Consider the following 12,588-nt stretch of genomic DNA (forward strand, 5'->3'; position numbering starts at 1 on the left):
CTCGCGTATTATGACTGATGTCTTAGTTAACCGTTTCGCCCGCGCCGCTCCGGGCCTTAATGTCCCGCGGAAGAAAGAGAGCTCCGCGAGATACGGCCACTTGTGCCGGGGCTCGCACATTGCCGCCGCCGCCGCCGCCGCCGCGTCAGAAATTGTGAAAAATGGTTATGGCCGTGGCAGTTGCGGCAGATACCGCGGCCATGAGAGAGCGTATGGCGATTTGCAGCTGTGATTATCTGCGTTCGCGGATTTATTAGTTCGAGCTTCGAAAGAGAAAGGGAAGAGAAAGAGAGGGATTCGCAATGGAAGATTCTAAAAGATTTATGTAACCCGTAGAAAATTAGACTCTTGCTTCTATATCTTGAGAGCCAAGCTTTATCATTTATAAAAATGCCGCTGATACGACGCGCAAAGATACGGTCTCGCCGTTTCCCATTGCGAGAATATAAGCGTCGACGAGCTGCCAAAAAAATTCGCCGTCGAATCGGGACAACGCCTCGTTGCCTCCGCTGCGAATTATTAAAAGAGCGTTTAATTTTTTCCTCTCCCTTTCTCTCTCTCTCTCTCTCTTCTTTTTTTTTGCAAAGAGTCACGGCGCCGTCCGCTTTATTTTGCGCAACTTTCGGTGTTCCAGCGTCCTCCCTTTGCCTTTCCCACCGCCCTTCGAGTACGGACGGTTTTTCATTCCTGCCGTGCGCGCTCTAATCGCCGGCCCTTTCCGCGGTAATATTTAATTTTTAATCCGCTCGTATTCAAATGCACCCGGCCCGCGCCCCCGCTACCCTCCTAATGGGAATACAATTTATGCCCGAGCCGCGGCTTATTTTACATTTTATGCTAAATACTCGCGCCGGCTACGCGCCCACGGTTCGGAGTTTCGCCGACAATTAATCGTATGGGCGCGCGTGTGAGAAAATGAACAATGTAATCCGGCCAGATGCATCTCCTGACGTGCACGTCACGCGAGTTTTTCGGGGAGAGAAAAACGCCATCTTTAATAATCTAAATTTCCTCTGTTTCTGCAAGTAATTTTTATATAGAATCTAATCGGCTGCTACCACAATCGTGGAAAATCGTAGCATTGCCCATGATCTATGTATTTTGCGAACAAAATTCTTGAAAATCAGACGGAAAATAATTTCGACTTTTAATTGTTTTCGCGTAGGATTTAATTTCTTAGTATTTATATTATAAAATTTGAAACGTGATTAATGTATAATTGTATGTAATAATTGATTTTATAATCAACATGAGTTGGATACATTACCGTTATGAAAATACAATTTTCGACCAAAACGTATTGAGATTAGAAAGTTGCTGGGCTTACTTACTACCTCAAGGATGTAGAAGTACGTACCACCCTCATGATTATCTGCTCGAGGAATTTAGCCAACATAGCCCGAGGACGTGTGCGAAACTCAGTTACGGTTTGGTCAGTCGTGCCGGGTCGAAAACTCCCGCGGGGCAGCTTTAATCTGTAATTTTTAATCAAGCACCGATTAAGCACTAATAGGCAATCCTACGTGAAAATGACCAAGACCCTACCGACTCGCCGCCGAGTGTATCCCCGGCGACGTTCTAACGTAGCAATGTGCAACGATGTTTAATTTTGTTGTACTTAGTTAGAGCTTAATTCAACTATTATCGGAGATATATTTAAATATATCCGTTTATTCTTAACGTTCTCTCTCTCTCTCTTTCTCTCTTGAAAACAGCGCAAGTCGAGAGCTCCATTTATGACATTACGCGCGATTACACCCTACACCGTTCATCGCGAGCTGACCTCCGTATCTCGGCGAATGCTCCGCCTGAATCAGAAATGAATGGCGTCTGCTTGTCTACGTTTCTCATTTCCGGCGTGCCGACCGACGGGAGAAAGGAAAGAACTCCCTTCCGGCTCTCTTGGCCGCTTATTTTTTGACTGGTTGCTCATGCATTATTTAAAGCTCGGCAACGAGCGTTAAAGTCTCTAGGAAAGCTTTACGCCGCCGGCGCGAACGAATCTCCCGGCTTCTCTCTTAATTCCTAAAAAATTTCTCTTTAGCAAAACGATACTCTCAATCGAAAGAAAAGGGAAGATCGGGTAGAGAGAGAGAGAGAGAGAGAGAGAGAGAGATAGAGAGAGAACGAGCTATCCGCGTTACGTCTTTAATGTTGTTTCGATCGATTACGAATGTGGCGTTCGCTATCGATTAGGTATCGGGGGCCGCGCCTCGTTGGTACATACATAAATTATGCTTTCGTATATGTAGCCGTTGCAACATTTAAATGCACGACGAGCAAATTTAGATTTCCTCCCAGGCAACCTCCGGACATAACCGAGATCTCGATTTAGACCGACCTAACGAGGCGGTGATTTGAATAATTGAACGAATCCTAAACCTCATGTCCGGCTATTACGGACGTTGAATATTAAAGCAATCGTTCCCGTTCCGCTACCGCTCGCCGCCGGCGATTCCGATTCCCGAGAAATAAAAGATTCCGGAGCCCTTTACTCGCACAAACCGAGGCTCCGAAGTAAATGGAGTTTGAAAGCCGTTACTTCTTACGTTCAATATTTTCACATCTTATGGAGTGTTTTAAGTAACGAAATAAAAAGTTAAAAAACATTTAACAATATTGTCAGATTCAATACATTTTAATTCGAGTTATGAAATAAGTGTTTAAATCTGTTTTCTTTCTTATAATTTGAATAATTTTCCAAGCACAATCCAAAGAATGTACTTTTAAATGTTTAATATTTTCACGATTACTCTATTGAAATATTTATAAAAATTCAAAAGATTTTAAAAAATGTACATTTTTATATAGCAATACTAACTTCAATCTCAATTTAACTTACTTTTTATGTTTTTTTAGTTCTAAGAATTAAAAGAGATAAAGAGTAAATTATAAACTAAAATTAAAATTATTCTACAACAGAAGAAATGGTCGCAGAAGAAACGCAATTACAGATATTTCATACAAATCCGCGTTTCACTTTTTTGTCCTTTGACGGAATAAATTAAAAACTGCGAACCTTCATTAGACACATTAATGTCAATATTATTACATGCACACGCCATTACCGAGGAAACTTCATATCCAATTAGCATGTTCGGTTTGCATCCTCCCCCCCCCCCTCCTTCTTCGTCGCCCCGTCGCAGATTAAACCTTGCCAGAAGGAACGATTTTTATAGCACATTTAGCTAATGGAATCGATAATTATCAGACGGCGCTATTGAATTATCCTGCCATTACTCGGGGAAGATAATTAAGCAACGCTTCGGTAAGCAGCGCGACAGTGAAAACATATATTCTTAAGTTTCTCCGAGAATTTTCTTCTCTCGCGGGACCGACGTAACTTCCGCTTCAATCGTCGCATTAGCCCTATTAAAGATTCTCGCAAGTCAGTGTCTGAGCTAATTGAGATACGATAGTTAAAATAAAAGATCTATTTTATGTCATTCTACATTTGATTGTCACGCCTTAAAGCGAAACTCCGCCAGACTTCTCTAATCTCGAGAAATAATCAGAATTCACCGGCGAGAATAGAGCGCTGCGCGGCTATTCTTCGACGGCCTAATGATACCCGAGCGGCGAACACAACGAAAGCATGCGCGCGCGCGCGCATTTACTCGACTCGAGAGATAGAAGGCTATATAATATAAGGGTTATTAAGTGGCCGCGCATTCACTTAATCCCGCGGTGAATATCGCCCGGTATCTCCACGCCGATCAATCACCACCAGCCACGGAGGGGGTGGAAGTTGCATTATATAGAGGGTGTATCGCGCGAAGCTGAGGCGAAAGGGCCTCCGGGCCGGAGGTGCGGGCAGGGTGCAAGGCAGCGCGCGTCCGGGGTTCGGCTTGGTTCTCACTTCCCCGTAAATACGTTCGCACGAATGAGCGAGCGAGCGAGCGAGCGGGGAGCGCGGTCGCCATATATCATTTCGTTATCATCGACTCTTTATATGCGGTCGCGCTCCATTTTCTGTCTGTTTGCCCCGTTAAACGCCCAGCCGCCCGGTTTGATTCAGTGAAACCATTAGCCGGATTTCGACCACCGCCGCCGCCGCCGCCGCATTTTCCGTCCTCGCCTATCGCCCGGGCTATCTCGGCGTATCATCCGCGAATGACTGCCACCATTATCGGTACGTACCGGCGCGAAAGATAACGGCCCGGATAGGCCACCGGCAAAAATATCCCCGTGCCGGCCTGGTCCGCGTCCGTGCCGTCCCGAGAGATAAGCAAGATCGCGGATCAGTGCTCCGCAACGTCGGGAGATGGACGCGAGCTAATGGTCTTTTAGCAGCTATATGGAACTAATGATTCCCCAACAGGCAGGACGCGACTTAATAGGATTCACTCGGTAGAGACTGGAAGACTCGCCCGGGGTAAACTTGGCGATCAATCTCTTGAAAAAGCATCATGATTTAAACGTACATCGTCAAGATTTTACAGATTTTTTCTTGTTTTATTTTTATTTTCTATCGATCGACTCTCGTCTATAATTTCTTACTGATTACCATAATCGGTAATCAAATATTACGTTTCTTGACATTTTTCTATTACAAGTTACTCTGCCATAGATATACAGAACGTAATAGGCTGTAATTATAAAACTGCAATTTTTTAGATATTTTTAAATATTTATTGAAAAATCATCGAAAGTAAACTGCGCGTTGTTCCCCAGTTTGAAGATTAAACCGCTCGCCGCGTTGAACACGTTGTCGCTTGCAGACAGATCTTTACCATTCCCACCCCCATTTTTTGCAACACACTAAATCTCCGCGGGTGCATATGCGAGCGAATCGCGCCGGTGAACCGACGCCATCTTGCCGGGACGGCGTGGAGTGGTGCCTGGTGAGGCGGAAACAACTGATAGTGACGTCACCGATCGACGCTTACGGTCGTTCGAGGACGGTATAAGCGACCGATATTATCCATTGTACTACGAATACTCGCGATAAGCCGCACGATAATAGAATTTACGCGACGAATTCGCAGCCGCCCCGTTCCCGCTGACTGGTAGGATATTGGAGTTACAATCGTAACGCTTGTCGAGGCCATTAGCGCGTCTCCAAAGGAGACGCGATCGATCATGGATCGAGAGGGAGCTTCAAGATACCGTCAGGTTACACCACGAACACTCGTTACACCTGCATCTCATCATCGATCGCCACTATTATTGCCGTGACTACGCGAATGCTTCCCCCTTTCGATGCGGAGTTGGAGAGAAGCTATAAAGGAATCCGCAGAAAGTCGTCATAATTTTGAGGTCATTCGTTTAAAAAAATATAAAAGAACATCTTCACAATTGGTTTCCCAAATCTTTCAACTTCTAAACCTTCACAGTTCACAATACAAACGAGAGAGAGAGAGAGAGACAGAACGCGAGTAATAATAAAGAGATAAAAATTTTTCTCACGAAAAAATTCGTGCTCCGCCAGATCTACGGCGGAGTCCTCTCCCCCTACGGAGGCTTCCGGGCGTCGCCCGGAAGCGCGTCGAGAAGCCGGAAGAGGCTGAATAAGATCCGCCTTGGCGCATTTTCGCGTACGCAGTTTCGCGCGACGACGGCAGAGATTGCGTCGGGGTCGTTGCAAATAGGGGTGTCAACGGCATCGGGGGCTGTATTGTGGAACGTCAATGCCACGGAAACTAACTCCGCCCCAACCCCTTGATCCCTCCAGCGTTTCCATGCCCCGCTGTAACCGCCAGAACTCCGTCCCTTCTGCCATCCATTTCTCCACGGAGGTAGCCGTGAAACCAGATCCGCGCGCGTCTCGTTGACTGCAGAAGTATGCAGTCTTATGTCCACTCGATTATGACTCGGCCGTATATTCGACCGTATAATATCGCGATAAATTATCGCATTTGCGGCTGATTCGTGCGGAAATACAGTATTTAATTTAATTATTTGTAAACTCTATTGTAAAGTTTATTATAAATCGTCTCAAATTCAGGAAAACAGGACGATGTATTATAAAGTGAATAGAATGATATAATATTTCAAAGCAATATATACATTTCCCAATTCGAATTTTGATAATCGACCGAAACGTTTATTATGGTACAGTCGTCTACCTGTCAAATTTTGATGATTGATAAAGATGATACGCGATTAACGTCCCTTTTGGAACTCGTCACGTCGCAGAAGTTCGCTGATTAACCCTCGCGGGTCTCTCAAACGAGAGCGACATCGACGATTCGCGGGGGTACGTCAACGGATAAAATTCGACGCGCCGTCTTGTCAAGGACCTGCAGTAAAGTTCGAAAGTTCTCGATAGCCGATAACCGATAACCGATAACCGGCTGTCAGAGCGAACCACTTGTCGTGACACCTGTGTCGCTCCTGGTTATTCAAAGCCGACGGCGCATCGTCAAAAACGATGACGGCGCCTTTGTCCGCCCGGGGTCCAGTGACAAAGCGAGCGCGTAGCCGACGACAACTATTATTTTCCCTAACTGGACTCGTTAGATTTCCCATTGTACCCCCGCGTGCGGTCGCGGTAGGCGTGGTCATTGATCTTGCTGTTCAGAACTGACGTACTGTCGTTTAAACTCGCGGGGAATAGTAGCGTCGCGACGCCAGTTAACTTTGCCACCCTTCCCCGGAAGCGTATTGCAGATACGTTAAACATTCGTAAAACCGAGCCCTAAATAGATCAATTTGATTGCGGCATCAAAACTGTCATGATTAGGGTAAGAAAGTCTTATGCCTATTTCTACTAGTGTATATTAACTTTAATTTACTCGGTTGAATTTACTTTTCATCCTTTTTCAGTTTGAAAAATTAAAAAAGAGTAAATTAAACCGAGATAAAATTAATCTACATAGAAGTGGACATTAAACTATCTTCTTTGGCAAAACACTAATTGTAAAGTATAAAATATTAAAATCTGAATGCTAAAGGAGAGAACCAACGCAGTCAGTTATTATAGAGAATTATATAAGTTATTTACCTATAATTGACAATTCTTTGAAATTCAGAAAAATATAGTTTATGATACATTTCAATAAAAAATGTTGTCGATTAATTATTGTCGTTATTCAAAATGATACCTAATGTTAGATTTTCGCACAAAAGTACATCGATTCGAAAAAAGTAAGCTGTTCTTAATGAATGACCGGCGTACCATCGCTAATCCAAAAAGCGTCGCAGGGCGTGCTGATTTTCCCAAGCACATCGCGAAGGTCCCCAAAAGTAAATCGGGGGAGGGATAAAACGATTATATGAGAAATCTCGCTTACCCCGGCGACAGCGGGGAATATTCAAAGGGTGCAATTCCGAGCCGCGAGGATGGGGGGAGGGAAGATGGAGGAGGAGAGGAGGGGCGGGGGGCCGAAGGTCTTAACGAAGGGTTAGGGCTACCGTTCTGCGCTACGACTCGAGTCCTTATTAATAAGGTCGGATTAGCATAACTGCTCGGATCCGTCGACTGAACTTCGCATAATTAAGCCGCGAGATCTCGATTACCATCTTGACCGGGCGAGAGAGCATCCAAAGCGTATCGGGAGACCGCGTGATTCGGGGAGATAAGCCGCTAACCCTTTCCATCTCCTTCCTCCCCCCCCCCTCTCTCTCGGTCTCTCTCTTCTTCAGTTTTGAGCGCGAAATTCGACGAAGTTATAGATATAGGACCGATAGCGACGAAAGTTCGTGCCGTGGTTCGTAATATCTGAGAGCTCGTTTTCCCGCGAGAAAACGACCTTCGGTCGTCCCGACATCACTCGCCTACTTATCTTTGAAGTTTCTATCAGTTTTGTTTTTACTTTTGGGATAGATACATATAGAGATACCAGTAGAAAATACTAAATCCGGCGTTCGGTATTGATAACTCATAAATTTGACGGTACATGCCGCCGCACAGCCGGGATATCAATTAAAAATATCTCTGTCAAACGCGCGGTACTTGAAAAATACGCTCTGATGGGAGATTAAACGGATGTTATGAAAATATTTCCCGTGTAACGCGCCGAGAGAGATGTGTAACACACATCGAAAAATACTCAATGTTGTCGGCCCTTCAAATGTTTGCGCGGCGTAATTTTTTGACATTTTGTATCCACTTTCATATAAAGGAAATCAAACATCTCTGCAGACCTCAACAAATATTTTCAAGCCACGAGCGGGATCCGATACAATCCACACAGCTATTTTGAATCTCTCTAAAATTCAATAATTCAATCGGGCAAAAAATTGAAATACTTGCGCCCGATGAGAACATTACGAGAGAAGCTCACGATTCGCGATTACCTTCCTTCCTTCCTATATCGCAACTGCGAGGAGGATTGGCGTTCTTGCTAACATTGACGGGTAGCTTTGCACGATAAAGCTAACGACGCCGCCAACAAAGCTGGCAGCGATGTTGCCTTAATATAGACGGGCTTATCGTTCGGAAGAGCTAGTGTAAACTTGTTCGTCACGATTCTACGACGCAAACTGGCTCGATAAACACCGTGGGGCAACGGCGGGAAATCCGGCCGTGGAAGAATGCAAGCTCGAATAAATTCTTACGCTTGTCGTTACAAACGGGATGCATCTTAACTAGTGCTTATTAATTATATAGCGTTATTTCTTGTAAAAAAAACTAAATAAAAAAGTCCTGAACCGTTCTTTTCTGCAATGCTCAATAAAGCGCGCTATAATTCTATAATAATAGTGATCGCTTCATTCGGCATTGTAAAAAAAATCGTTCAGGACTTTTCGATTTTTTACAAGAAATAACGCTATATAATTAGTAGGCACTACTTAAGGCACACTCTGTATATATCTACGCTTATTCACATTCGTAAATCTCGTAAATTACCAGTGTTGTTTATCGCGCGGCGTCACTCGAAGTGATTGTTTAACCCTTCTACGCGTGCCATTCAAATCGGCTCGCAAGCCTTGATAACGTCATGACAGTGAATGCTGTCACTGTCACGTGCATCACGGCGAAGAAAAGGGATGTTTGCGCTCTGCGGGGCAAAAACTGGAGGCCACGTCACGACGGTATAACAGCTTATCGGCCCGGTGCGGTACATTAAGCACGGCCGTTACCGACTCCACCGCAAAACGGGGATCGTTCTGGGCGTTGGGCGAGGGGCGGCAGCGGCGCGGGAGGAGAGAAGGGGAGGGGGCGGGAGAGGGGGTGGGGTGTCGAGAGATTATCTTGTCGTATTCAATATTCCTATGGAACGTTCGGGATGATAAATCGTCCTCGCCGATAGAAAAGATGCGTCGAAGCCACATTTCGGGAACCATCATCCGCTCCGCCACGGTTCGCTTGATGGTTTATACTGGGTGTCCGCCGAAGTGCGTGAGAATAATAGTACTAGCGTCGTACACACACATACATACACACACACACACTAGAATAAAGGGCCGACTTTTTTTCCCAACGACGAAACGCGATCTGCGACTGGCGCATTTTTTTTAAATGTCTCATTTTGGTGACATTCGCCGGCTCTGTTGCTTTTTAAAATTAAATTTCGGTAATTCGAGTTAAATTTTCGTCGAGACAAAAGCGGTACACATCCCCCGCCACTGCGCGTGGGGTGTCATAACCGCGCCGCGCGTCGCGGAATTTTTATATCTGATCTTCCCTCTCGTGCCTACTCTTCTGGACCTGGAAAGATGAGGACTCTCTGCGATACCTCGGAACGAGGAAGCCGCGGAAATCATGCGGGTGCGAACGCGTCCACCAAAGAAATCCCGCGGGTATCAGTATAATAAAACCATTAGAGTGATCCTCGTGCGTGCATTCAAACCGTATAAATATCCGGCAGAATCCCTCGCGCGCGTTTCCAACTTCTGTGTAATGTTAAACTTGCGATAAATCCGAAGTGCCCCGGGAACGGGGCGTATCTTTTGCCCGCCGCCGCCGGCGCGAGACGCGCCGCGGCGCGCGGCGTCCGTCGACAATAGTTCCTCGGCCGCCATACGTGAAGTGTGCGGAACCCCTATGGCGCTGTCGCTCGTATTACGCGCGATATATTTTTTTCCCCCCTCTGCCTCCCCACCCCCCTCCCCCCATGCGCGAGCGCGCACACATTCTGCCGCACACTTTCGAGGTTCCATTATTTTATGTGCATTCGTCGCGAAAACAATAACTCCGCTGACCTGACTTTCTCTCGGATACCTCGGCTCACCCGCTCAGCGGAGGTCGTTCCGTCGTTGATCGTCGTCGGACGTGATATTCCGCTTTGGCGTTTATCGACAAGAGGCATACGCAAAACAGAAGCTTCTTGGAGAGTAAATCTTATATTTAAAGAATTCGCGATATTGCAGAATCTAGCAAAGTGTATGTTGGATGACGAAGAAAGGCACACTAAAATATTTAAAACTTTATCTAGATATAGAAAATAATTTTGTTAGACCATTAAAATTATTATGTACTCAAGCTGATTGCTAGAATGTCAAAACTTTTGTAGAGTTGCTCGTCATGCTTGAATCTCCTATTAGTTATTTTGATAATAACAAAATTATTTTCAGATCCTGTATCTAAATTTTTAGATACTTTTTATTGAATCACTTAGGTATTTCAAAAAGCGCTTTACTTCAGGAATGTCAAAAGCAGCAATATTGTTTCATTATGCACGAAGCTTTTTCTATATGGATATACATATATAAAAAAGACTTCGGTTTAGTTACTGATCTGCACATTTAAGTAGAATGATAATAAAATGTCTTTTTATAATTGCATTTATGTTTCAATATATTTATCCTTGAAAATTACGGATTTTTTAAATAAAGCCTTGAAATAAGTAATTTGTATTCTGTTAAATGTGCAAATAAATTCGCAGCTTAATGAAGCATGTTATCCTGGGGAAAATCGCTTAAAAATTCACGTTCGGCGAGACGAAATTTTATCTTGTACCCCGTGATATATATCGCTCCGCTCTTCCACTCCGCGCGTTTCTTGCATTCATTTAGTGAAGACCCTACTGAGACTAACAAAAGGACCGGTCATCAAGATCCTAAGCAAAGGCTGACCAAGCAGTAGCGGCCTGCTGGGTAGCCGCGTGTAAACGTGTACATAATTATCGGGGAGTATACTAGGACGATGTGATGTCAGCAATGGTCATTTGCCGCTATCGGCTGGCTCGCAGACTATCTCCTAGCTATTCTATCCTCGCCCGTCCTCCTACATCCCGTGCGCCCTGCGCGATCTATTTTGCCGCAGTGTGGGACGGAGACGGGCGAATTGACCGAAATAATCATTGGGTAATTTCGACCGCGTTATTAACGACTAATTAATATGCGCCATTGCATTCAGAATTTCCATATAACTCGATCGAGATTTTTTTTCTCGGTATGCGTTAATTATCGCGAATGCGCCCCCGACGCTTCGCCGTAGAGACGAAGTTTCCTCGCGATGACGTATGTACTTTAATTTACGAAAGTCCGGAGATTTTACTCGAGAGAATCTTCTCCCCCTAAATTGAAGTAAATTCGAATGTTATCTTAGGCCGTTCTTTCCCGGAATCAACAAGTCCAATCCGGGATACGCCGCTGCCAGCACCCGTCGCTTCCACTGTAAGACCGTGGATGCACATAAATTCCTCCCCTTCGCTCCTGGTGCTTTTACGGACTCTTCTCCCGAACGACGATATATCACGGTGCACGGCAGCGGCCTGACGTTCCCTGTCACCGGTTTAATCGAGCACCACTCGGATTAAGTGTTCTCGTTCGCGAGCGACCACGTACGGACTGGTCGCTGTCGAAACACGTAGACAGCGACCGCGAAGAATAGCTAACGCCCTGCTCTCTTTCTCTCTCTCTCTCTATGCCCTCTCCCTTCCTTCCTCTCCATAATCTTCGCCCTTTATGTCGATCGCTTACCACTAACTTGTTCGAAACTTGATTTTCTGCAATAATTCGATAAAGACTAAGATCGATGGCACGACGGAGGAAAGAGAAAAAGGTTCACTATCGGTCAAGCGTTTTCTTTCAATATTATTAACTCTCGGCAAGAGAAATAAATTGAAATTTTCGATATCCTAAATACTATATATGTAACGCCATTTAGCGTCTCATTAAAATTAGAATATGACTTATATTATTAAGTTATTATTAAGACATCGTTTATAACATCGGTTTTTTATACAATAAGAGATGTGTTGCCTGATTTAATTTAAACCAATATTATATTGTACATAATTTGCGTATAAATGATTAACGAATAATAATTAAAAATAATCGTATATCATTTTGCAAAACTCAGAATCGGGCGTCGGCAAACGGAAAATGAGAAGATCGTTCGAGAAACGTGGAGCCCTCTGACCATGGCATAAACCGCTCCTACGTTATTTACGTTAGCCGTTAACGGCTGCGATTTCCGGGAGCGGCCCTAACTCACGTGCAACGACCAAGAATATGTCCCAAGTGTCCGGACCTTCGTCTTACTGCGGACAAGACCGTCTCGGATGAGTTACTTGTGATCAAAAGCCTCAACTAGCGTAGAGAACCCGAGTTAATCTCACGCGCCGCATCAGAAGCCGCTTTCGCCGAAATTTACAAAGCGCGGAATTTATCCCCGCAATGCCAAACAATTCATGGAATGTTTCTCTCTCCCTCTCTCTCTCTCTCTCTCGCTCTCGCTCTCTCTTTCTCTCTCTC

At 44.9% G+C, this 12,588-nt stretch overlaps 2 protein-coding genes across 2 annotated transcripts in view; one reads left to right on the forward strand and one right to left on the reverse strand.

The window, feature by feature from the left end:
- LOC105455134 overlaps window positions 1-12,588 on the reverse strand; it is a 173,940-nt gene that overhangs the window by 93,228 nt on the left and 68,124 nt on the right. Inside the window, exon 3 of the mRNA XM_011698216.1 lies at window positions 1,358-1,475. Coding sequence (XP_011696518.1) covers window positions 1,358-1,475 — 118 coding nt within the window. The remainder of the gene's footprint in view (window positions 1-1,357; window positions 1,476-12,588) is intronic.
- Window positions 1-12,588, forward strand: part of LOC105455131 (LIM domain only protein 3-like) — an 85,473-nt gene that overhangs the window by 24,632 nt on the left and 48,253 nt on the right. The window lies entirely within an intron of this gene.

The sequence above is a fragment of the Wasmannia auropunctata genome, unplaced genomic scaffold (genome assembly GCF_000956235.1).
Source record: "Wasmannia auropunctata unplaced genomic scaffold, wasmannia.A_1.0 LD335921.1, whole genome shotgun sequence".
NCBI lineage: Eukaryota > Metazoa > Arthropoda > Insecta > Hymenoptera > Formicidae > Wasmannia > Wasmannia auropunctata.